This window comes from Chrysochloris asiatica, unplaced genomic scaffold, assembly GCF_000296735.1.
Source record: "Chrysochloris asiatica unplaced genomic scaffold, ChrAsi1.0 scaffold00095, whole genome shotgun sequence".
Taxonomy (NCBI): domain Eukaryota; kingdom Metazoa; phylum Chordata; class Mammalia; order Afrosoricida; family Chrysochloridae; genus Chrysochloris; species Chrysochloris asiatica.
In genome coordinates, this window is record NW_006408613.1 from 4,774,732 (window position 1) to 4,800,154 (window position 25,423).

At 37.1% G+C, this 25,423-nt stretch overlaps 1 protein-coding gene across 1 annotated transcript in view; it reads left to right on the top strand.

The window, feature by feature from the left end:
• The window catches only part of MYOM2 (myomesin 2), a 152,924-nt gene that overhangs the window by 56,189 nt on the left and 71,312 nt on the right, over positions 1-25,423 (top strand). The window contains exons 15-23 of the mRNA XM_006866724.1: positions 4,467-4,650; positions 6,370-6,544; positions 9,494-9,615; positions 11,605-11,792; positions 15,538-15,664; positions 18,938-19,116; positions 23,147-23,261; positions 24,567-24,723; positions 24,813-24,919. Coding sequence (XP_006866786.1) covers positions 4,467-4,650; positions 6,370-6,544; positions 9,494-9,615; positions 11,605-11,792; positions 15,538-15,664; positions 18,938-19,116; positions 23,147-23,261; positions 24,567-24,723; positions 24,813-24,919 — 1,354 coding nt within the window. The remainder of the gene's footprint in view (positions 1-4,466; positions 4,651-6,369; positions 6,545-9,493; positions 9,616-11,604; positions 11,793-15,537; positions 15,665-18,937; positions 19,117-23,146; positions 23,262-24,566; positions 24,724-24,812; positions 24,920-25,423) is intronic.

A 25,423-nucleotide genomic window follows, 5' to 3' on the forward strand; every position in this document is an offset into this window, starting at 1 on the left:
TCAAGTTCTCATCATCCAGCCATTGAAGCTAGGTCAAATGGGTACTGTCTGCAATTATGGGGGATGGGAGTTCTTGTGCATTGCCCCTCACTTTATATCAGTTGGACACTTCACTCTCTACTCTAGCCCTCTGTGGCTATGTCCTTGTCATGGCCTCAGGAGTCCCCAGGTCTCATCACACTGCTGGCCAACCAGGTCTCACCATATTCCAGGTCGATAGGACTCTATGTAATGTGGTTGGACTCAGCCCACATCTTCATTGCTGCTTACCCCCCTCTTCCACTCATCAGTAGACCAACGTGGTTGCCAGCAATATTACATGCCTGCTTGTGTATTCCCTTTGAGTTTCAGTCTTGGAAAGGGGTTTTCCCTGAAGGGATTTGATTGCTTGTCTTGATGGCTCCCTGGTGGATAACTTGCTTGTTCTTGCGGTAGTCAATCAGACTGTCTTTTTCATTTTCGATTTTTCCTGCTGGCCTTTCTTTCAAGAAGTATCTTCTGTTCCTGTAGCTTCTCCAGGCTGGTCTGCTTGTCTTTTAAAGTAGAAATTTCCCACCTCAGAAGATTCTGGATGGGGATCAGAATTCCACCTAAGGTCTTATACACTACAAAGGCTCTGCAAGAAGCCTCTTTCACTGGGCAAGTTCTAGCACCCCTTTTAGGTATTCCAATCAGTTATAGGCTGAAGACAGGCTTATAAGTTTTCTATAATCATGGTTCCAGCTATTCCTTTCTCTCCCCATGAAATGTCTATTTACAATAGTAGGCAACAGAAACGAAGGTTCATAAGACAGTCATGCCTCTTAACATTATTTCCCCTCTTTACCCATTCAGACTATGCTTCAATCTCTGTATCACAAAGCCCTGTTGTTCTAAGGATGAGTCTACATCTCTATTTACCTTTGTCCCATTTAACCCATGCAAACCTGCCTAAATGTTCACTTATCTACCTTGTTCTTCCATTCCCCTCCCCCTTCTTGTGTAGTGCACCCCCAACACCCTATCGTGTGTCTATGTAGCTCTTACCCTGTGCTCTACTATCTTCTACTGTCCCCTTCCTTTCTTTGTTTCTCCCTCCACCCCCCCAACCCCCCACCCCTGTAACTAACAAAGAAAAATTTCCCCTCTGGTGTTGGTATTTTTTCTTAAGCTTTTATAATAATGGTCTTATACAGTATTTCACCTTTTGTTTCTGACTAATTTCACTCAGCATAATGTCCTCAAGGTCCATCCATGTTATGTGGAGGCTTATAGCTTCCTTGTATTCTTCAAGGTAGCACAATAGTCCATTGTGTGGATGTACCAAAGCTTATTTATGGGCATTGATGGGCACTTAGGCTGACTCCATCTTTTTTCTGTCATGAATAGTGCTGCTATGAACATTGGTGTGCATATATCTACTAATGTTATGGCTCATATTTCTTATGACTAAATACCAAGTAGAGGAATTTCTGGATCATAATGTATTTCTATTTCCCACTTTCTGTGGAAGCACCATATTGTTTTCCATAGTGGCTAGACTGTTTTGCAATGTAGGAGGGTCCCAGCCGCTCCACATCCTTTCCAGAATTTATTGTCCTCTACTTTTTTGAGCTTCACCATTATAGCTGGTGTGAGATGATATCTCATTGTTTTGATTTGCATCTCTCTAATGGAGTCCTAGGAGCTCTGGTAGCGTAGTGGTTACGAATCAGGCTGCGAACCTTAAGGTCAGCGGTTCGAAACTACCAGCCGCTCCGCGGGAGAAAGATGAGGCTGTCTACTCCCGTACAGATTTACACCCTCGGAAACCCTGTACAGGGTCGCTATGGGTCGGAACTGACTCGACGGCACGTAACAACAACAATGGAGTCCTGGTGCAGTGCTGTGGATTGAAAAGTTCTTTGAAATCAATGTTGGTTGTTCAAGCTCACCAGCTGCTCCTTGGAAACCCTACACAGGGTCACTATGTGTCAGAATCGACTTGGCGGCACTTAACAACAACAACAACAATGGCTAATAATTGTGAACATTTCTTCATATGTTTGTTGGCTGTCTGAATGTCTTCCTTGGTGAATAGCATATAGTTTTAAGCATGAATTTTGCTACATAAATTGTGCATTTTTAATTATAATTTTAATGGTAGTCAAGTGTTCTTTTATTCTGTCCAGACTTGTGTATGTCATATTGGATATTTTTTTATATTCTGAGGTTTATAAATTTAAATCAATGACAAATTATTTCCACTTAGTGTTTTGTTGGTAATTAGGACAGTAATATCTCATATTCATATGATCCCATAGTATTTGCAGATAGTTTTCTCCATTGAAGGCATTGTCATATTCTATCCACCATCATCTAATTGTTGTTAAGTACCGTTGTGTTGGTTCTGATTCATAGCAAACCTGTGTAGGGTTTCTGAGGACTAGCTGGTAAGTTTGAAGTGTTGACCTTGCAGTTTGCAGTTCAGTGCTTATCCTACAGTATCATGCCAGGACCCCAACACACACCATCCTCTAGTTCCTTTTTAAAATATATACAATTGGTTCTTTAACTTTGGCTCTAAACGTCTTCTTTGGCTTTTTGATGTCAATGTCTTGTTTTGTTTTCCTTTTCTCTTGCTCCTTTCTTCTAATTTGAAGGTTCTTTTTTTCAGTCCCTGGGTGACACAGATATTTAAGTGCTGGGTTTAAAGGTAGGTGCTTTCAATTTACCCAGAAACACCTTCTAAGAAGGATCAGGTGAACTCTTTCTATTCAGATTGTTGTTGTTGTGTGCCATTGATTTGGTTCTGGCTAATTATGACCCCATGTAAGGGTTCTGAGGAGTCACTTGTGGTGTGTTTGAACCACTTATCTTATGGTGAGCAGTCCAATGCATATTCTACAGCATTACAGCTAAGAATCCCCCATGGAGCAGTTTCGTTCTATAATGTAAGCAGTTGCTATGGGTCAGAACTGACTACAATGGGTTTAGTTTGGTTTTTCTCTGGTGGAGCTCATCTAACTGCAGAGTAAGCTTTCATATTCTCTGTTGCTCCTACTCTCCCTTCTGCCATCTCCCCAGACACCACCCACCACATGGTCTAACACTACAGAGGTCACAGTAGTGAACAGGGGAGCAGGCTCATAAGGACATCAAGGGGAATCTCCTCGATAAAAACTTGTTTCAGTTCCAACAAAGTGATTTTTCACTTTTGTTAAAAAGAGAGAAAGTGTCTTTAAATGTGAATCTAGTTCCTAGAAGCCTGTGTTGTTATTTTAGTGTTTTAAGAACTCTCACTAACAGCTTTTTTGGCAAGGTCAATGTATATCCAAATTTGACTTCTTAAGAAATACATTAAAAATTTTTGTTTTTATCTTTACAGGAAAAATAAATATTTAAAAATTTTAAAGTTATTGTAAATGGCAAAAAAAAGTACATAGGCAGTATAAAATTTGGAAAATACAGAGAACTTACATAGATTGAAATAAAATAAATATTTTCATCATATAAAATCAATGCTATAACATCTGGAACATGTATGTTTAGAATTGTTTCTCTATAGAGTTTTTAATGAACTTAAAGTATATATAATTCAGATTCTTCACTACATTTTAAAAAATGGACAGTAAAAATGGCATAATTCTTCTCATCTGATTATAGCTCTTTAAAAGGCTGCATGTTATTTTAATATATACATGTACCATATTTGTATATCTTACCCTATTGCTGAAATATTTAGATTGCTGTCACTTTATTATAAACAACAACTTCAGTAGAGTACAAAATTGAAACTGGAATGTAAATAGTTTAGTTGTGACAGAATTTTATAAATATTCATGAAATTTAACCTTCAATTATTTACAGTTCATTCTATTTTACTAAAACTATAACCTATGGATTGATTCCCTTAAATTTTTTGGAGCTTATTATTCACTTCAATGTGAACATTTTTTGCTTTGTGTAATTCTATATCTACTAAACTGACTTCACTCTTTATCACTTAAAAGTATTAGTTGATTTCTCAATTTGTGCAGGACACCATAAAATGACAACAAAGCAAACAGTTGTCCTGGAATCAACTGTAACTCATGATGACCTCCTGTGTGTATGTCAGAAGAGAACTGTCCTCCTTAGGATTTTTAATGGTTGTGATTCAAATTACCAACCTTTTGGTTAGTGGCTAAGTTCTTAACCAGTTGTGCCACCCCCGGGTACCATTGTTGTTAAGTGCCATCTAATTGTTCTGACTCACAGCTACCTGTATAAGGTTTCAAAAGCTTTAAATCTTCCCAGGAGCAGAAAGCCTTATCTTTCTCCCCTGGAGTGGCTGTGGAACTTGTGGTTTGCAATCCAGTACTTATCCTATGGCGCCACCACACTCCTGAGGTACCATGAACATAGCTAAGATATAACTTGATTAGCTAAAATGGAGTATTTCCCTCAATACACATTTAGAGAGTGCTAAATTATTTTAAAATTGTAAATTGTATTTCTCTTTGTAGTCCCTGGTTGGGAGTGGGAGCTGGCAGCGAGTCAATGCCCAGGCAGCTGTGAGATCGCCTCGGTATGCAGTGTTTGATCTTGCTGAAGGGAAGCCTTATGTGTTTCGAGTTTTGTCTGCAAATAAGAATGGCCTGAGTGACCCCTCAGAAATCACTCCGCCCATTCAAGCACAGGACACAATTGGTAAGCAGTTTCGGGGAGTACAATGTTAATATTGTGTAAAAGTAAAAATTCATGTTGCTTTAAAATTGTATTTTATATGAAATTAAGTGTTCTGTGCCATGCTTTGGTGATTTCTTCAAAGTTCTATCTTCTTTTTATGGAAGCAATCTTGTTGTCATGTCAAATAAATTCTGATTCATAGAAGCTTTATAAAAAAAGTAGAACTGCCCCATAGGATTTCTTAGACTATACTCTTTAAGGAAACAGATTACCCTATCTTTTTTCTGTATTGTGACTGGTGGGTTTGAGTCATTGACCTTTCGGTTAACAACCGATCCTTTAGTCAGCGAAACCAATAAATGAGATAAAAATATTTTTAGGCAATTGTTGTTGCTAAGTATTGTCTAGTTTGTTCTGACTCATCGCAACCTAGTGTAGGGTTTTTGAGGAGTGGGTGGTGAGCGTGAACTGCAGACTCTGCAGTTCAAACTGACTTTGCGGTTCATCACATTAACCTGCAGTGCCACATAGTCACTTTAAAAAAAATTTCTAACTCTAAATGCCCTAGAGTTTATTGTCCACATGGCTTGAACATCCTCTCTTTCTATAGATTTCAAACACTAATTATAGAGATTCTGTACTGAAATTCACTTAGGAATTTCTCGTAGCAATAACAAGAAGCCTTAAAATAGTTTTAAGCCATTGTGATAGAGATAGTTACTAGGAATTCTAATTTTGAATAACTAAATATCTCTCTCCCTTCTTCCTTACATATTTTGATGAGAAAGATATCAGGATAGATGCATAATATTTGTAGGCTTCATTTTAGGATTTCAGTCATAAAACTACCACCAGGTCATACTTGTGCTTCAGTCTGATTCTGCTTAGATTCTTACCATTCTTCACCCAAGTTCTCATCAATAAGAACTCACATCCAGAGATAAGTACTGCAGGAACACAGAACTAAGGTTTCAAGAGACTTTGTTGTCTTTCAGTAAGTGTTCCTACCATTGTCCATCTATGGTATATATAGGAAATGATAATAATTATATGGTACATGGGGGCACATGAATGGGATGACTTATGGCCAGAGTGAGTTGGTCCTAAGAAATGTTCTGCACCATGGGCTGAAGGGAGTCATGACCACAGCTAACTTGTAGCTCATTTGAGGTTTACTAGTGAGGTGAAGCTTTAGATAAGAAGCTTTGATAGTCAAATCATGATTTGATTTTAAATTCCCTTTCTTATTCTGAGGAATCTTAGAGATATATGCTTTATTTTTTTTTAAATTAGTTATTTATAGTCCAAAAAAGTTATTACCCAGTTAGCCAAATGTTTATGCACTAGAATATCTGGTTAAATTATGGTTGTAATATATATGTTTTTTTTTTTTGAGTCAGGGTTGAATTGAGAATTGGAAGGAGGGAGAAAGTGAAAGTTTAGCAACTCCTGTTTCTCCTCTCTCATGTTGTTAGCCCACTGTTGATTTCCTTATTCATTTTCCTTTTGTCCAAATTTCATTCAAAGCAATATAACTGGTTTTTACCATTATTTACAGTGGAATAATGGGTTTAGAGATCTCTGGTACATCTTTCACAACACTGATATAGTGAACTGAACAAAAATTTTAAGTTTATTTTGCTAGTGACTTAATATGTCATAATATATAATAAATCATTCAATCTTTCTGGCATATACTACTTATTAAATCTATGAAACCTTTTCATCTTTTCTGCAAAGCTGTCCCTTCTGCTCCTGGTCGGGTACTTGCCTCAAGAAATACTAAAACATCAGTCATGGTACAATGGGACAAGCCAAAACATGAAGAGGATCTATTGGGTTACTATGTAGACTGCTGTGTGGCAGGAACCAACAACTGGGAACCGTGCAATCATAAGCCTATTGGTTATAACAGGTAAATTACAGGCTCAAGTATGAATGCCTTCTGGGGTCTAGAAATCATACATTGAATTAATCTAGGTTTCTTTTTTAATAGGAAATAAAACCAAATATGAACCACATAGTACTCACAGTAGTATACAAGAATGGTAGGAAAATATCAGTGCCATTTCTGTCTATAAAAAAGAGTTTGCTTTCTTATTCACACATAATATAATTCATAATTTAAAAGTTATGACACCTTAAATTTGATGTGTTTTGATGAACTAGTTATTAAACATTTGACTGAAACAATTTGTCTATTTATGAACAGCTCCAGAACTTTGGTTTTCCTGACATAATTAGCATTTAAAGCTTATTTTTGAATAAGAGAGTTAGAATAGCACCTATAATATGGATGTAGTACTTTTATTATTTTTTTTATTGATTTTTCAAACTTTAAAAATTGCTTTGTTCGGATAACTGACAGTTCTATTCTCCAGTCCTCCAATTGAGGCAGAACAAGTAAGGCCACACTTTTCCCTCCAAGGGAGAAGTGCAAGAAAGATATTGGTTGCCTTTGCTATAGAAAGTGAACAGTTCTACTTTTGGAATTGATTTGCTACTGTTTCAGGGATTGTCTGAATTTATTAAGCTTTCTCTATGATATGCTTCTTAGGAAAATATGGGCAGATGTCAGAATCACCATTTGTGGATAAGTTGTCAATTATTGCTCAGCTATTTTTCTTTTTTAAATCTTTTTGTTTTTTTTTAAGTAAATTGGAAAAAGGCTGTGTCTGGAAAGGAAAATGTATTTGAGGGAGATGATGATTGGGTACTATTTTCCAGTCAATGGTCAATATAAATAAAGATATATCAGAAAAAAATTAAAACTATTATTCTATTATAGAATTTTATAGATGGTTAGTAAATATTCATTGAATAAAAAGATAAGTAATAATTGCTTATTATAGAAAATTATAATGATTTTATAGAACATTGGAGCACATGAATGGGGTGACTTGTAGCCAGAGTGAATTGGTCCTGAGAAATTTTTGCACCAAGGGCTGAAGGGAGCCATGACCATAGCTCACTTGTAGCTCATTTGAGGTTCACTAGTAGAGTCCAACTGAATACTTACTACCATATATGAGCAACTCTGCCAAGTACTCTGCTAAGTTTCCCATTTAATATGCACAAAATACTGTGAGATAGGTATTAGGTCCATTTTACCAATGGAAAAATAAGATCTTACAGAAATTAAAGAATTTAGTTATTTTTATTAAGTGCTATTGAGTTGGTTCCATCTCAGAGTGACCCTGAACAGGTTTTCCAAGACTGTAACACCCATTAATAATTAGAACATGGAATTTAAAAAGTATAAATCTAGGAAAATTGGAAATTATCAAAAAAGAAATGGAACACATAAGTGTCTACATAATAGGCATTGATGAGTTGAAATGGACTGGTATTGGTCATTTTGAATCTGACAATCATATAGTTTACTACCCTGGGAATGACATATTGAAGAGGAATGGCATTGCATTCATCATCAAAAAGAACATTTCAACATCTATCTTGAAGTACAATGCTACCTGTGATAGGATAACATCCTTACACCTACAAGGAAGATCAGTTAATGTAACTATTATTCAAATTTGCACAACAACAGCTAAAGGCAGTGATGATGAAATTGAAGAATTATACCAACTTCTTCAATCTGAAATCAATCATATATGCAACCAAGGTGTACTGATAATTACTGGCAATTAGAATGCAATTACCAGGTAGGAAACAAAGAGGAAGGATCAGTAGTTGGAAAATATGATAGAAATGATGCTGGAGTTTGAATGACAGAATTTTGCAAGACCAATATCTTCATTGCAAATACCTTTTTAAAACAACATAAAATGACTATATATATATGGATCTCACTAGATGGAATACACAAAAATCAGATTGATATGTCTGTGGAAAGAAACAGTGGAAAAGCTCCATATCATCCAAAACAAGGCCAGGGGAAGACTATGGAACAGACTATACATCAATTGCTCATATGAAAGTTCAGGCTGAAGCAGAAGAAAAGTTCATGATAGGCCAAATAATGACCTTAAAAATATCCCACTTGAATTTAGAGATCATCTCAAAAACAGATTCGATGCATTAGACTCTAATAACCAAAGACCCGAAAACTTGTGGGATAACATTAAGAACATCATACAAGAAGAAGGTTCACAGTTCAGTGCTTCACCTACAAAACCAGCTCACTCCCAGAGAACTTGATTAATGAATTAAAATTTGTCAAAGCCAGTATTCAAGCCCATCCTGTATATCTGACGTCAAAATTTCAGCCCTTGCTGTTGTTGTTAAGTGCCACTGAGTTGGTTTTAGCTCATAGAGACTCTTTATAGGGTTCCAAGGAATGACTGGTAGGTTTGAACTCCCAACACTGAGATTAGCAATCCAGTGCTTAACATACATTGCCACACCAGGACAGTAAAACACACACACACACACACACACAACACCCAACACATATAGGGTTATTTTACGTAAGTAGTTGAATACTATTTTATAATAGACTTTTAAATCAATAAAATATATAAAATGTACAAATAAGTGGGAATCACATAGGAAGTAACTCTGACAAGATTACTTAGGATTCATGAAAGGTTTGCTTCTATGCTTACAAGCTCTCATCCAGCAACTCGTAACCCACATCTAGTAGTTGAGCTTGCTTCAATTCTTGTTATAACTGGGTGTTGCTATCTTACAATTTGGTCCTATAATACTGATTTGAATTAACTATGTAAAATTGAAAAAAGAAAATGAATGTGTGGCAAGCATACGTAATGTACTCTTAAAGTTTGTTTTGGTCTCAGTGAAATTTTTTTAAACAAAGTCTTTAAAATGATTTCTACTTCTGCTGTGGGAGGAGTGAAAAATTGCAAATTGAAACCATGACCCTGATTCATGTTTTCCTCAGGTTTGTTGTGCATGGTTTAACTACTGGTGAGCAATACATCTTCCGAGTTAAAGCTGTTAATGCTGTTGGGACGAGTGAAAATTCACAAGAGTCTGACACCATAAAAGTCCAGGCTGCCCTCTGTAAGTAATCCATAGGCTATTCAGCTCTGATTTTTAGTTCTCCAGTACATTTTAATTTCTGCATGAATAAACATTTATGATGCCATTTGGAATATTACCAGAGGAAAAAAGTCGATGTAAATTGTTGAACAGAGAACATGCAATTCTATTGAAACCTCTCATCAATTGGAAATGCCAGTGTGAGAGGGAGAAATGATAATAGGCTAATAAAATGCAAATTAAAGACTCAAAATATTATTAGAGGTCACATTTGTTTCCAAACACCTGTACCCACATTAAAATATATGTTATAGGGTATGAAGTTATCTTTTCAAAATGCATACTACAATAGAACAACATTAATGATCTTTTAAGTTGTGCTCATTTCAAGACATTTCAATAAACGAATTCTTTATTGAATGTCAAATATATTTGTAACTTGTGGCTTTGTACATAGTAATTTGATCAAATTGAACAATTCAGGTCTTAAATCTCAATGATGTTATGCAGAAGCATTGATCTATGAAGTTCCATAGTTTGTCATTGCTGCTCTTGTTCTTCAGCATTAAACTTTTCACATTTGAAAAACATACTCTGGAACCTTTTGAAACACAAATGCCACACATTGTACGTTTGAAAGTAGACTAATATAATTTCACTTCTAGGAAAGATCTTTTGGGCTTTAACATTTTTTGGTCCCCAACTAAATTTGTAAACATTTTCAGAAATTAAGATTTCTCTTTGAACAATATTGTTACCAGAATCATCAAGGAACGTCAAATCTGATAATATGTAAGTGGGCACAGTAACCAAAAGGCAATTACTCTTTTATTTTAAAGTCATTATTTGAATCTCTTCTCATTTTATTCTCTAAAGGGACTTTTACCTTTCAAAGCCATTCTTACTAAGTAAATGTCAATCATTTAAACTTTTATTGCATAACAAAAATAGCTCATTTTCTAACTCCCATTTATCTCAGTAACAGAGGAAGACCATTTTTAGGTGATTCAGTCAGGGGAAAAGACAAGACACAAACTTCTCAACCTATTAGAGAAAGATTGCTTATTTTCCAAATAGTGCTTAAAAAGGAGAAATATGAGTTCATACTCATTTAAATTGATTTGAACTTTCTATACATGACATTGGAATCCTGGTGTGGCACTGTTGGATAAGTGCTGGACTTCAAACCACAAGGTCAGCAGTTCAAACCCACCAGATGCTCCTCAGAAACCCTATGCAGGGTTGCTGTGGTTCAGAACCCACTTGGTGTTGCTCAACAACAACAACATTTATAACATTGGACTGCTAACAGCAAGTTTGGCAGTTTAAAACCACCAACCTCTTTGAGGAAGAAAGATGAGATATCTGCTACTGTAAAGTTTCAGGAACCCTATGGAGCAGTTCTATGTTGCTCTATAGAGTCACTATGAGTCAAAATTGATTCAATGGTAGTAGGCTTTGGTATAAATATGTAGGAAATTAAATTTTACTAGTCTAATAATATTTATCACTGTATCATCAGATAAATAACCTTGTTGCAAACAAGAAAAAGTCCTTCTCAAAGTTTTCTCTCAGCAGGGAATTTTTTGTTGTTTCAAACAACCAGACAGGGTATATATGAAAGGGACTTCAAAAAGTTTGTGGAAAAATAGAATGGAAAGATAATGGAACTTTTTTCTGCAAACTTTTTAAAGTCCCCTCAGATAACTCAGTGCACTCATAGAATTAGAATATTAAACAGATGTATTTAGAAATAGAAAATCTTTTTAATAAAACCCAACATATTCTTTATAAAAGATAATTTAAAAGTAAAGGTGGTAAGAAAAATAGGCCAAGAAAAAGCTAAAAGGCACAACAAGTATTCAGGTTATTTCCCAGTTGACTCTCTTAAGGCTGAACTTGTCTCTGTGGTGGGATAAGGATATTAACTGAGATTCTGGATAAATTTCATGTTTTGTTTTTGTTTTTGTTTTTTGTTTTTGCATGTGTGTGTGTGTTTTAAATTTATAGGTGCCCCATCTCATCCTTATGGAATTACACTGCTGAACTGTGATGGACAGTCTATGACTCTTGGTTGGAAGGTGCCTAAATTCAGCGGAGGTGCAGAAATCCTTGGTTATTACATAGATAAGCGTGAAGCACATCATAAAAATTGGCATGAGGTCACTTCTTCGCCTGTTAAAGAGAGGATCTTTACGGTTGGTTTGTATTTATTTGTTTTTGCCTATGTGTTTTTATATGTTGGGACAAATGTTTCATTTGTTGTTATTAGGTGCCATGGAGTTGTTTCTGACTCATAGCCAATCCCATGCACAACAGAATGAAACAGTGCTATGCTTGAGCCCATTGTTGCAACTACAGTGTCAATTAATTTCATTGGGAGTGTTTCTATTTTTGATGAACGTCTTTCTGTTTTACCAAGCATGGTGTCCTTTTTCAGGGATTGGTCCCTCCTGATGACATGTCCATGTATGTAAGATGTAGTCTCTCTATGCTTGTTTCTAAGGAGCGTTCCGGCTGTACTTCTTCCAACACAGATTTGTTTGTTCTTCTCACAGTATTTTCAGCATTCTTCTCCAACACCATATTTCAAGTGCATCGATTCCTGTACCATCTTCCTTATTCGTTGCCCAGTCTTCACATGCATATGAGGTAATAGAAAATACCATGGCTTGGGTCAAGTGCACCTTAGTCCTCAAGCTGACATCTTTAATCTCTGGTACTTTAAAGTGGTCTTGCAAGCAGATTTGCACAGTGCAATATGTTGTTTGATTTCTTGACTGCTCCTTTCATAACTATTGATTGTGGATCCAAGTAAAATAAAATTCTTGACAACTTCAATCTTTTTTATGTTTTCCATGTTGTTCTTTATTGGTTGCATTGACATGATTTTTGTTTTCTTTACGTTGAATCCATACTGAAGGCTGAACTCTTTTATCATCCTCAGCAAATGCTTCAAGTCCTCTGTGCTTTCGGCAAGCAAGGCTGTGGCATCTGAATATTGCAAGTTGTTAGTGAACATTACTCCAATTCCAATCCCAAAGTCTTCTTTATATAGTCCAGCTTCTTGGATTATTTGCTTAGAATACAGATTAAATAAAAATGGTGCAAGGATACAACCTTGACACACACCTTTCCTGATTTTAAATCCTCAATACCCTTCTGGTCAGTTCCAACACTAGTCTATGTACAAGTTCTGCATGAACACAGTTAACTATTCTGGAATTTCCATTTTTTTGCAATGTTATCTGTGGTTTGTTACAATACACACAGTCGAATGCCTTTCAATAGAAAATAAAGTACAAGTAAACGTCTTTCTGATATTTGCTGTTTTCAACCAAGAGTCATCTGGTGGCAGCAGTGACATTCCTCATTCCATGTTCTCTTCTGAATCTGGCTTGCATTTCTGACAGCTTGCATCTGATGTGATGCTTCAACAGTTATTTTTAATTTTTAAAAAAAAAATATCTTCAGCAAAATTTTGCTTGCGTGTGATTTTAATGCTACTGTTCAATAATTTCTGCATTCTTTTGCATCATCTTTCTTTGGAACGGGCAGAAATATGGATCCTTTCCAGTGGTTAATCAGGTATCTCTCTTCCATATTCCTTGGCAGAGACTAGTGAGTGTTTCCAGCACTGCATCAGTTTGCCGAAACATTTCAATTGGTATTCTATTACTGCGGCCTTATTTTTGGCTAATGTCTCCAGTACAGTTTGTCCTGCTTCATTCAGTACCATCAGTTCTTGATCATATGCTGCTGTCTGAATGGTTGAACATTGACCAGTTCTTTTTAGTACAGAGACTATTCCTTCTAGTGTTTTTGATGTTTCACGCGTTCATTCAATATTTTGCCTATGGTGGTGGCTGTGTGCCGTGGAGTCAGTTCCGACTCATAGTGACTCTGTACAGGGTTTCTGAGTCTGTAAATCTTTACGGGAGCAGAACGCCTCATCTTTCTCCCATGGAACAGCTGGTGGTTTTGAACTGCTGACTATGTGCTTTGCAGCCTGAGTCGTAACCACTACGTTACCAGAACCATTCAGTATTGCATGTTGAGGCTTGAATGTTTTCTTCAGTTCTTTCAGTTTGAGAAATGCTGAGCATGTTCTTCCCTTTTGATTTTCTGACCCCAAATTTTCATACATTTTATAGTAATATTTGACTTCTGTTTTGCCCTTTCAGCTCTTTTACTTTTTCATTTCTTCTATTTTCCTCAGTTACTCTTTGTTCAAAAGTTTCAGTCTCTTGTGACATCATTTGTACTTTTTCTTTTTGTCTTGTCTGTTTAATGATTCCCCCCTCTTCATTCATGCTACAACCTATTCTAGATGTCATCCCACAACTCCTTTGTTCTTTGATCATTAGTGTTCTCTGTGTCAAATCTGTTCTAGAGATGGCGTTAAAATTCAGGTGGGATATAGTTATATTTTGAGTCCTGCTGTGCACTGTAGGATAAGCACTGGGTCTCAAGGTTATTTGAACCACACGGTCGGTGGTTCAAACTCACCAGCTGCTCCTTGGAAACCCTATAAAGGGCTGCTATGAATTGGAAGCGACTTGACAGCACTTAACAATGACAGCATTATTTTGTATGAATTGCTTCAGTAGTAAAATGAGATGCTTTTTAGGGAAAGACGCTTAGAAGGTCATTTTGTTTCTTACAGAGAATTCTACTTCATGGTATAATATAATAGTGTTTTTTGTGTGCCATTAAGTCAGTTCCAACTTACACTGAGCCTATATACAGCCAAATAAAACTCTGCCCGGTCCTGCACCATCCTTACCATTGTTGTTAAGTTGGGGCCCATTATTATTGGCACTGTGTCAGCCCATCTCATTGTCTCGATATAACTTTTGTTATATTGTCTCGATATAACCCTCTTGTGTGGCACTGTGGGTTAATGTACCAGACTGCAAAGTCAGTTTGAACCACAAGGTAGGCAGTTCAAGCTCACCAGCTGCTCCTCAGAAACCCTATACAGGGTCACTATGGGTCAGAACTGACTGAACTTTACAGTAACAACATTCCTCCTCTGAGTCAAGACTAGCAATTTTGATCAAAAGTCTTTCCCTTTGTTTTCTGTATTACAACCCAGGCAGTGTGTATTTGAAGTTCCCTAATATGGCTGTTCAAGGAACTCTGGTAGCGTAGTGGTTACAGATTGGGCTGCGAACCATAAGGTCAGCAGTTCGAAACTACCAGATGTTCCGCGGGAGAAATATAAAGCTTTCTGCTCCAGTAAAGATTTATAGCCTTGGAAAACCTGTACAGGGTCGCTATGAGTCGGAACTGACTCCACGGCACATAACAACAATAACGTATGAATGTTCAGCATAGATTTTAGAAATCTAAGAAACCTCTGAAATCTACCAAGCATGTTTATTTTACAGACTAGGGAACTGTGGTGAGGGAAGTTGATAGATTTCTCCACTGTTATATAGCTAAACTGCAGGACTAGAAAGGAGGTTTGGCCATCTCCAGTCCAAGGGCTCCATTCCACTAATCTGAAGGTTGTAGGTGATCTGCTCCGGAAGAAGAATACGGGCTTTAGACTACACGCAATTCACATCTTTACTTTTCCATTTGATCTTTATGGATTTCATCTCTCTGAACCTCAGTTTCATTATTTACCAAAAGGAAATCACCATGCCATCCTCATATGTGAACTATATGGAATGGATTAGATAAAATGCAAATATAAGGTCTGCTGGTGGGTTGGAGTTGTCAACCTTGTGGTTTAAAGTCCAGTCTTATCCTACAGTTATACCCCATAATGACTGCACTATAATAAACACACAAATAATCTTCTTTAAGTTATTTGGTCTAATATAATGATGAGATCATATTTCATTTATAAATCAGTCATAAATACTCCATCCCTTGAATTGCTGTTATGCATCTTTTATTTCATGTATTAATTAAAATTTTTTTTAAAAATAGGTGAATGATTTGACAGAAGGTTCATTATATGAATTCAAAATTTCTGCAACCAACTTGGCTGGGATAGGACAACCTTCAGACCCCAGTGAACACTTCAAGTGTGAAGCTTGGACCATGCCAGAGCCAGGTAGGAGACTTGTTTAGTGGAACATCACAGGGGGCTAACCAAAGGTGTAGCTTTTCCATGGCATTAACCTGATTTCTGCAATTCAGTCATGAATAACCTCTTACAGCTACATTTTACATATATTGTGGAATAACTGCACTGTGCCAGGTTTTGGGTTTAATAGTGAATAAGACAGACAATAGTCCTGCCTTCAGAGAATAATTTGGCAGTATACAGACAAGTAAGCTAGAGGAGAGAATAGAGAAGGGAACAGAGAAGGAAGACAAAGGTATTATTAGGTAGAAGGAACAATAGTTATCTAGGACTCCTGGTGTGATGCAGTAGGATCTTCATTGGTCTTTGAACCACAAGATTGATAGTTCAAACCCACCAGCTGCTCCTCAGAAACCATTATACAGTGTGGCACTATGAGTTGGGACCAACTCAATGGCACGTAGCAACAACTACAGGACCAAGTGCAGAGCCCTGGTTGTGCATTGTTAAAATACTCTTCTGTTAAACAAAAGTTCATGGTTTAAATCCTCTCTAAGACTGAAACTCAAAGAGAACACATGGGCAGGCATGTAAGCTTGCTGGTGCCCATGTTGGTATACTGGTGAGTGGAAGAGGGGAAAAGCCAGCAATGAAGAAATGGGCTGAGTTGAACCACGTTCCACAGACTCCTGTTGACCTGGAGATGAGTGAGAGAAGAAGAAGGGTTGGTTGGTCCAAAATATGGTAAGACATGGGGACATCTGAGCCTATGGACAAGGACATAGCCACAGAGGTCTAGAGCTGAAAGTGAAGCATCCAGCTGATATGAAGTGAGAGGAGGCACATGAGAACACCCAAAGTTGCAGACAGTACCCATTTGACCTAGCCTTGATGGCTTGATAATCAAAACTCAACTAGAGGAAGATTAAAAAAAAAAGAAGAAGAAGAAGAACGAAACTAATTTTGATAAAGGAAACAAGGGTAAAATGCTACAATTTGATGAACTTGACCTATACTCATGGAGGTAGTAATTCTAAATACCAACAGAGAAGGAAGGAGTCTTCACATCAAGAATCAATGCTATCTCCTCTGGACAGAGGGTAGATAGGGATGGGCAACTTAGACATTGGCTATCTAAAATAAGGGGATAATAAAGGCATGAAGTGACTGGCTTACAGGTTTCACGGGGGAGCTTAGTTTAATAGTGTGTGAGGAAACGAAGAGCCCCCACTGAATAGTTTTCATCTTGTCTAGATGGGTCTGGTTCAAAGAGATAGGGATAAGATTCTTTTGATTCAATAATGAGTAATTGTTATCATGACTAATTGAGACTCTCACAATTGTAAAGGTAGAAGTTTCATATCAAAAACAGGAGAGTGGTCAATCTTAGAGTCCAGAAACAAAGAACCCTAGGATCATCAAGGAAGAAGAGCACAAGCAAAATGCGAGACCTTATCCAGAGAAGCAGTGACACCAGAGATGAAGGCAGAGATGGGGACATGGAGAGAGGTTGCAGTTGAGGACTCTAGATGCATGGGAAGTGAGGGACTAAGAGCTGGCAGTCAGGAGGCTGACTTGCAAAATCTGCCCTTTGGTGGTGTAAATTATTATATATGCCATAGTGTTTTGTTTTTTTTTAAAAGCTAAAGTGAATAGAGAGAAACACTGGTAACTGATGGTACATGGAAAGGATTATAACCATTATAATGAAACAAGTTGTATGATTTGTTGAATGTAAAACTGATAATGTACCCTATAAACTTTTACTCAATCCACAATAAAAACCTTTTAAAAAAAATTCATGGTTTGAACTACCAGCTACTCTGCAGGAGAAAGATGAGACAGTCAGCTTCAGTAAACATTTACAACCATAGAAACATTCTTGGGCAGTTCTACTGTGTCTTTTAGACTCACTAGGAGTCCGAATTGGCTCAGTGGCACTGGATTTGGTCTGGGTTAGACTCAAAGTTGAGACAGTATGGTATTCAGATCCCCATTTGTCTATTAACTAAAGTTGTTCTTCTCTCAGGCCATTCAGGGATCTTGAGGCCTCCAGTTCTATAATGTGTACCTGTTATAGATCTGCACTCATTTAGGACTCTACATTTTCCAACTGTTTTCATAAACCCTCATATATTGCTTTCATTCAAATCAGCGAGGAACTCAATGACATGGGTGATATATGTGTTCACATTTTAAAAAGAACCTAAGAGTTGAATTTGGAAAAGCTCAAACTTCAGACTGTCTTTGAATTTTGTAGCTAGGTGATATTGCTTTCTTTCTCTTTTTTGCTATTTTTTTAATGAAATCAACTTTTGCCCCTTACATAAATCAATGAAATAAAAAGCCGTTCCATGGGAAAAAGATGAGGCTTTCTGCTCCCATAAAGATTTACAGCCTCAGAAACCCTGTACAGGGTTGCTATAATTTGGAACCAACTCCACGGCACATAACCACCACCAAACTTTTCATAAGGAGCTCTGGTAGCGTAGCAGTTATGAATCAGGCTACTAATCTCACAGTGAGCAGTTTGAAATTACCAACTCTTCTGTGGGAGAAAGATGAGGCTTTCTGCTCCCTTAAAGATTTACTGCCTCGGAAACCCTGTACAGGGTCGCTATAAGTTGCAACCAACTTCAAGGCACATCACCACCACCACCACCTCTGAGGGTTTAATGGGAAAAGGTTCAGTAATATTCAAAGGAGGGAGTGCTGTTTAATTAAGATGGACCCAGACTACTGCACCTTTTCCTTTAAATGCTCAAAGCTAATTTGGATTTGGGGTTTTGGATATTTTAAGAAAACAGAACTGAGGTTAATGTTGAGAGTGGACCAGGTATGTTTACCCTGACCAGGTGGTAGGGTTTAGACAAATCTGAATGATTTGTCTAATGACTGACAGGTTTCCAGTCTTGTGGGTTGGCAACATGAATACTTTTCCCTTTTCTTCACACATTTTCCCTTTGTGAGGCATATTTGCTAGTCCCTAGTGAACGATGTGAACTCATGAATTATTCTAAGTATATACATATTCATCTGGATACCTAATACTGAAAGCTACAAAAACATTATGGTAGACTTTACTCCCCAACTCCACAACATCATGTTAAATGCCTCTCCTCTTCAACAGTTCTGTAGAAAGTGTGGCATATACATTTAATGAGGATTAAATCATGATGTCTGTGATATGAGGCATGCACTAAAGCTAGGGGTTTAGGTTTAACATGGCAGAGCCTCCATTTGCTGTGTTTGTGTGTATGTATGTACATGCACAGAATAAATTTTTTTTTTTTTTTTCAGGTCCGGCCTATGATTTGACATTCTGTGAGGTCAGGGATACATCCCTGGTCATGCTCTGGAAAGCCCCAAGGTATTCTGGCAGCAGTCCCGTTTCTGGGTATTTTGTGGATTATAAGGAAGAGGATGCTGAAGACTGGATGACAGTAAACCAGACGGCAACTTCAAATCGTTATTTGAAGGTGATAGTACTCGTTCACCTATTCATCTATTCATCTATTTATTTATTTATTTATTTATTTATTTAGAGCTGGAAATGTTTTTAATTGCTGGGGTTGTTGTTGTTGTTAAGTGCCGTCGAGTCAGTTCCGATCCATAGTGACCCTGTACAGGGTTTCCGAGGGTGTAAATCTTTACAGGAGTAGAAAGCCTCTTCTTTCTCCCGCGGAGCGGCTGGTAGTTTCGAACCGCTGACCTTAAGGTTCGCAGCCCGATTCGTAACCACTACGCATCCTGAGGTTAGCCTGTTCAGATAAATATTCTTAACTTCTGTTCTTACTGTTTTAACAGTCCTGTACCGCTTACAGGGGTGCAAAGGGGTGTCAGTCACCTGCTACTAACTAGATTTGTATAACAATTGCAACAACTTTCCAGCAGATGGCGATAAAATGTCTTAAGGAAGTGGCACCTTTTTCTTATTCACACAAAGTGACCATATTGACTTGTGCGGAACTGTCTAGACATGCCTTTATTTCTTTCCATATTGCAGTCTAACAACTGTTAATGGCACGAATCTCAGGCTTGCAGGTTTATATATGTGCTTTCTAGAGGAGTCCTGATGTGGTGTTGTGGGTTAATGCACCAGATAGCAAAGCCATTTGAACTGCAAGGTCGGAGGTTCAAGCTCACCAGTCACTCCTTGGAAACCCTATGTAGGGTCGCTGTGGGTCGAAACCGATTTACCAGGCTCTTAACAACAACAAAAGGGATTATTAATATATTGTGCCTTGTCACTTCAAGCCCCATATTTAATTTGCTTAAATTTATATGATTATGTAATAGAAATTATTTAATATACACACATGTTGTTGTTAGGTGCTGGCGAATCAGTTCCAACTCATAGTGTCTCTATACACAACAGAAGAGATGTTTCCTGGATCTGCACCATTCTCACAATAGTTGTTAAGCTTGAACCCACTGTTGCTGACACTGTGCTAATCCATCTCATTGGGGTCTTCCTCTTATACTGACCCTCCACTTTACCAACTGTCATCTCCTTCTCCAGGGACTGGTCCTTCCTGATATAACTGAAGTATTAGCAATGAAGTCTCCCTATCCTGACTTCTAGGAGCATTCTGGATATACTTCTTTAACACAGATTTGTTTATTCTTCTTGAAATCCATTTTTCTCCAGCACTATAAGATTGGTTTGAGCTGCAAGGTCAGTGGTTCAAATTTACTAGCCGCTCCTTGGAAACCCTATACAGGGTCTCTATGAGTTGGAACCAACTTGACTGCACTTAACAACAAGTTGGAACCAATTTTACTGTACTTGAGCAAAAACAACAATAACTCAAATGCATCAATTCTTCTGAGGTCTTCTTTATTCTCCCATAGAACAGATGGTAGTTTTGAACTGCTGACCTTGAGGTTAGCAGCCCAGTTCATAACCACTATGCTACCAGAGATCCTTCAGCTCAAATGCATCAGTTATTCTACGGTCTTCCTTATTCACTGTACAACTTTCATATGCATATGAAGTTATTGAAAATACCATGGTTTGGGTCAGGCACACTTTAGTCCTCAAACTGACATATTTGCTCTTCAAGCCTTTAATGAAGTCGTGTGAAGCAGATTTGCCCAGTGCAATATGTCATTTGATTTCTTGACTGCTGCTTCTGAGTGTTGATTGCTGATCTGAGCAAAATGAAGTCACTGATAACTTCAATCGTGTCTCCATTTGTATGGATGTTGTTTATTGGTACAGTGGTAAGGATTTTTGTTTTCTTTACATTGAGATGCAAGCCATACTGAAGGCTATGGTCTTTCATCTTCATCACTAAGTATTTTAAGTCCTCTTCACTTGCAGCAAGCAAGGTTGTATCATCTGAATATTGCAGGTTGTTAGTGAGTCTTTCTCCAGTCCTGATGCTATGTTTTTCTTCATAAAATCCCACTTCTTGAATTATTTGCTCAGCATATAGATTGAATAATACAAGCGAAATAATACAAGCCTGGCACACACCTTTCCTAATTTTAAACCATTTGGTGTTCCCTTGTTCTATTTGAACAACTGCATCTTGGTCTATGTGCAGGTTGCTCATGAGCACAATTAAGCATATTTCACAATGTTGTCCTTAGCTTGTCATGATCCAAACAATCAAAAACCTTTGTATAGTTAAAAAAGCACAGGTAAACATCTTTCTGGTGTTTTCTGCTTTTGGTTAAGATCCATCGGATGTCAGTAATGATGTCCCTTCTTTCATATCCTCTTCTGAGTATGGCTTGAACCTCTGAAAGTTTTCTGTCAATTTATGCTTGCAGCTGTTTCTGTATTACCTTTAGTAAAACTTTACTCACATGGGATATCAATGATATTGTCCAGTGATTTCCACATTCCCTTGGGTTACCTCTCTTTGGAGAGGGCACAAATACAAATCTCTTCCAGTAAGTTGGCCATGTAGTTTTCTTCCAAATTTCATGGCATAGATGAGTGAATGCCATCATCACTTTGTGGAAATATTTCAATTTGTGCTCCATCAATTCCTGGTGCCTTATTCTTTGTCAATTCCTTTAATGCACCTTAGACTTCTTCTTTCAAGATTATTGGGTCTAGATCATATGCTACCTCTTGAACTCGTTGAATATCAGCCATTTATTTTTGGTACAGTGACTCTGTGTATTTCTTCCATTTTCTTTTGATGCTTTTTACATCATTCAGTATTTTGCCTAGATAATCCTTCAATATCGCAGGTTGAGGTTTGAATTTTTTTCTGAAGTTCCCTCAGTTTGAGAAATGCTGAGTGTGTTCTGCGTTTTGATTTTATAATTCCAAGTCTTTGACTTTGTCTTCTTGAGTTGACATTTCTTCTTATCTTTGTCTTTTTGAGCTGACCTTTGAAATTTTCTGTTCAGCTCTTGTACCTTCTCACTTCTTCCCTTTGCTTTAGTATCTCTATGTTAGAAACAAGTTTCAGTGTCTTCTGAAATCCATTTTGCTCTTTTCCTTTCTTATCTTCTTAATGACCTTTTGTTTTCTTCCTGTATGATGTTCTTTATGTCATCCCACAACTCGTCTGTTCTTTGATCTTTAATGATTAATGTACCAAATCTCTTTTTCAGATGATCTATAAATTCAGGTGGGATATATTCAAGGTCATATTTTGGCTCTTGTTTTAATTTTTTTCAACTTCTGCCTGAATTTCCATTTGAGTAATTGATGGTCTGTTCTATAGTCTGCCCCTAAAAAAGATTAATATAGTTTTGATATGACCAAATGTTGGAGTGTTTTGCACAATTAAAAGAAAATACATTAAAATTAATATTTAGTTATATAGATTTCATGTTATATATGAATATCAGATTATACACTCTTCAATATGATTTTAATCCCGCTTTAAACCATGTAGAGAAAGAATAGTGATGGGGAATAAACTAAAATTCTAGCCAATTCTATTCCCACTAAGTGAGATCATGAATGATTGTAAATTTATTTTTATCCCTTGCTGGTATGCATAGTCTTTCCAACTCTAAATATAAGTTACTTTGAAAAGAAGAAGCATGTTCATAATAAAATGTTAAAAGGAAGAAAGTCATATTTATTACACCCATACACACACACACACACACACACACACACACATAATAGAAGAATTGATTTATTTGAGTTCTGGTATTGGAGAAGAGTATTAAAAATACTGTGGACTGCAAGAAGAACAAGCACATGTGTGTTAGAAGAAATACCACCAGAATGCTCCTTAGAAGCTAGGACATATTATCAGGAGGAATTAGTCCCTGGAGGAGGATATCATACTAGGTAAAGTGGAGGGTCAGTGCATTAGAGGAAGACCCTCCACAAGATGTATGGGCACACTGGCAGCAACAATTGACTTAAGCATAACAAAGATTGTGAAGATCGTGCAGGACGGGTACATGTTTCATTCTGCTGTGCGTAATGTCACTATGAGTCAAAACTGGTTGAACTTAATATATATTCACCTTTGACTTTTACTCTGCCATTTTATTTTATTTTGTTTGTTCTGCCATTTTAAGGTCTGTGATCTACACCAAGGGAAAACTTATGTCTTTAGAGTCCGTGCAGTGAATGCAAGCGGCGTTGGGAAGCCATCAGACACCTCTGAACCGGTACTTGTAGAAGCAAAACCAGGTAACAGCTTCCTTCTCAGCTCTTAAAAATAGCAGTATTTTTTGAGCAGCAATCATTTAGAAGGAAGGTATTCATGTATTACTTATATTGGTAAATGGACAGCCTGCCATGTTTTTTAGGCCGATTTGGATTTCAAGTGTAAATAAAGTGCATCTTTCAAGCTCTGCATAGAACATCTCCAGATTAGGAGTATATCATAGTAGAACATATTGCATTGGTGGCAGGCATTTTTCTTTGGAGCTGGGAGATCATGTGCAGATATAGCAGTGGCTTGTATAAAATTGATGATTTTTTTAAATCAGAAAATTATAAAGGCATTGGTAATTTTCTTGGGTGTAAGTAATCAAAATCTTCTAGAGGCTACCATAAGAGGGGAAGTACTTATAAAGGCTATAGACAAGCTCATAGGATACATGGACAAACTGTATTCTTGGGTCTCAGAAAATGATGGAATCAGAAGCTGTAAAGCCATGTTTTTTTCCTACTGCAGGGCATATCTTATTTCTCTATCTGTGGATATTTGCTTTATGGTACACAGTTTGTCACCTGGCTTTCTCTGTTTCTCCATATTCTTATTGATTCTAAAGTAGCTATATTTTTTTAAAACTTCAAACATTGTTTCATTTTGTTGTTTTATTGTGAATGATACAACACGCAGCAAAACATACACCAATTTAACAATTTTAAATGAACAATTCACTTTTTAATCCAGATTCTTCTATAGACTATTTGATTAAAATATATTTTATGACTTCAGTTATGCTTACTGTAGAGATGTATCTCATCCAATTCCTAATTTCTTTAAGATAGAATCTTACTGGTCTGTGTTGGGTCAGGTGTCCACCTTGATCGAAATCTACCAACCAACCAACCAACCAACCAACCTTCTCTCCCACTAAGATGTGGGAATGAGTCTTGAGTATGGATGCAAGCAATGTACACATAATGTCTGGGTCTCACCCCTATGAAAGGATTAGAAGGTTCAGCTCTCAGAGAGAAGAGGGATGTTTATAACCTGGATAGAAAAACCTCAGGATGTTTATTTACAGTGATATTTGATACAAAATGAAAAGAGAAAGCAATGTGATTACTTCAAAAAATAAAACAACAAACAAAAAACAACCTGCTCTAATATTGAAGGGTTTAATTTTTTTGTTACTCTGTGAATCAGTCCTATGTGGCCATTAAGTAAAACTGATGACTCAGTGTAAAATAAGCTTTCAACTTGTGATACACCATCTCCCAAAAAAGAATTCAAAGAACAGTGTGTTCCTAAGATGTTCAAATTATATTCTTGCTTTGTAGGCACAAAAGAAATCAGTGCTGGCGTAGATGAGGATGGCAATATCTACCTAGGTTTTGACTGCCAAGAAATGACAGATGCATCTCACTTTACTTGGTGTAAATCTTATGAGGAGATTACAGACACTGAGAAGTTTAATGTTGGCACTGTTGGAGATAAGTAAGTAGTACATAGAAATTGGCAATTATAAACTTTTAGAAACTCATTAAAACACAAGTAATTAACTTTCGCCTATTCTTCTTTTTTAGTTCAAAACTGTACTTTAAGAATCCAGATAAAATGGACGTAGGGACTTATTCTGTGTCCGTAAGTGATACAGATGGTGTGTCCTCCAGTTTCGTTTTGGATGAAAAAGGTAATATTTATATGGCATACACTTGTCTCTAGGTTTTGTAGCACTCTGAAAGATTGATACTAATACAGTGAAACCTGTGAGAGCTGGAAACCTATGAAATTGCATTATTTTTCTGCCTTTGACAAGGTGCCATTTTTCCATTTTTCTATCATTCTCTATTTGAGTCCTGGTGTAGCACTGTAGGATGAGCATTGGATTACTAATCGCAAGCTTGTAGTTAAAATCCACCAGCCACTCCTTGGAAATCCCGTACAGGGTTTCTATGAGTCTGAATTGACTTGATAGAACTTATCATAGTCTATCATTCTTGCTAAAGTGGAGGGTCAGTGAAAAGAGATATAGCCCCAACAAGATAGATTGGCCCAGTTGCAGCAGCAATGGGCCAAAGTTTAGCACCTATTGTGAAGTAGGTACAGGACTGGGCAGTGTTTCATTCTATTGTGCATAAGGTCTCTATGAGTCATTGACTTGAAGGCACTTAACAACAACAACAATTATTGTTAA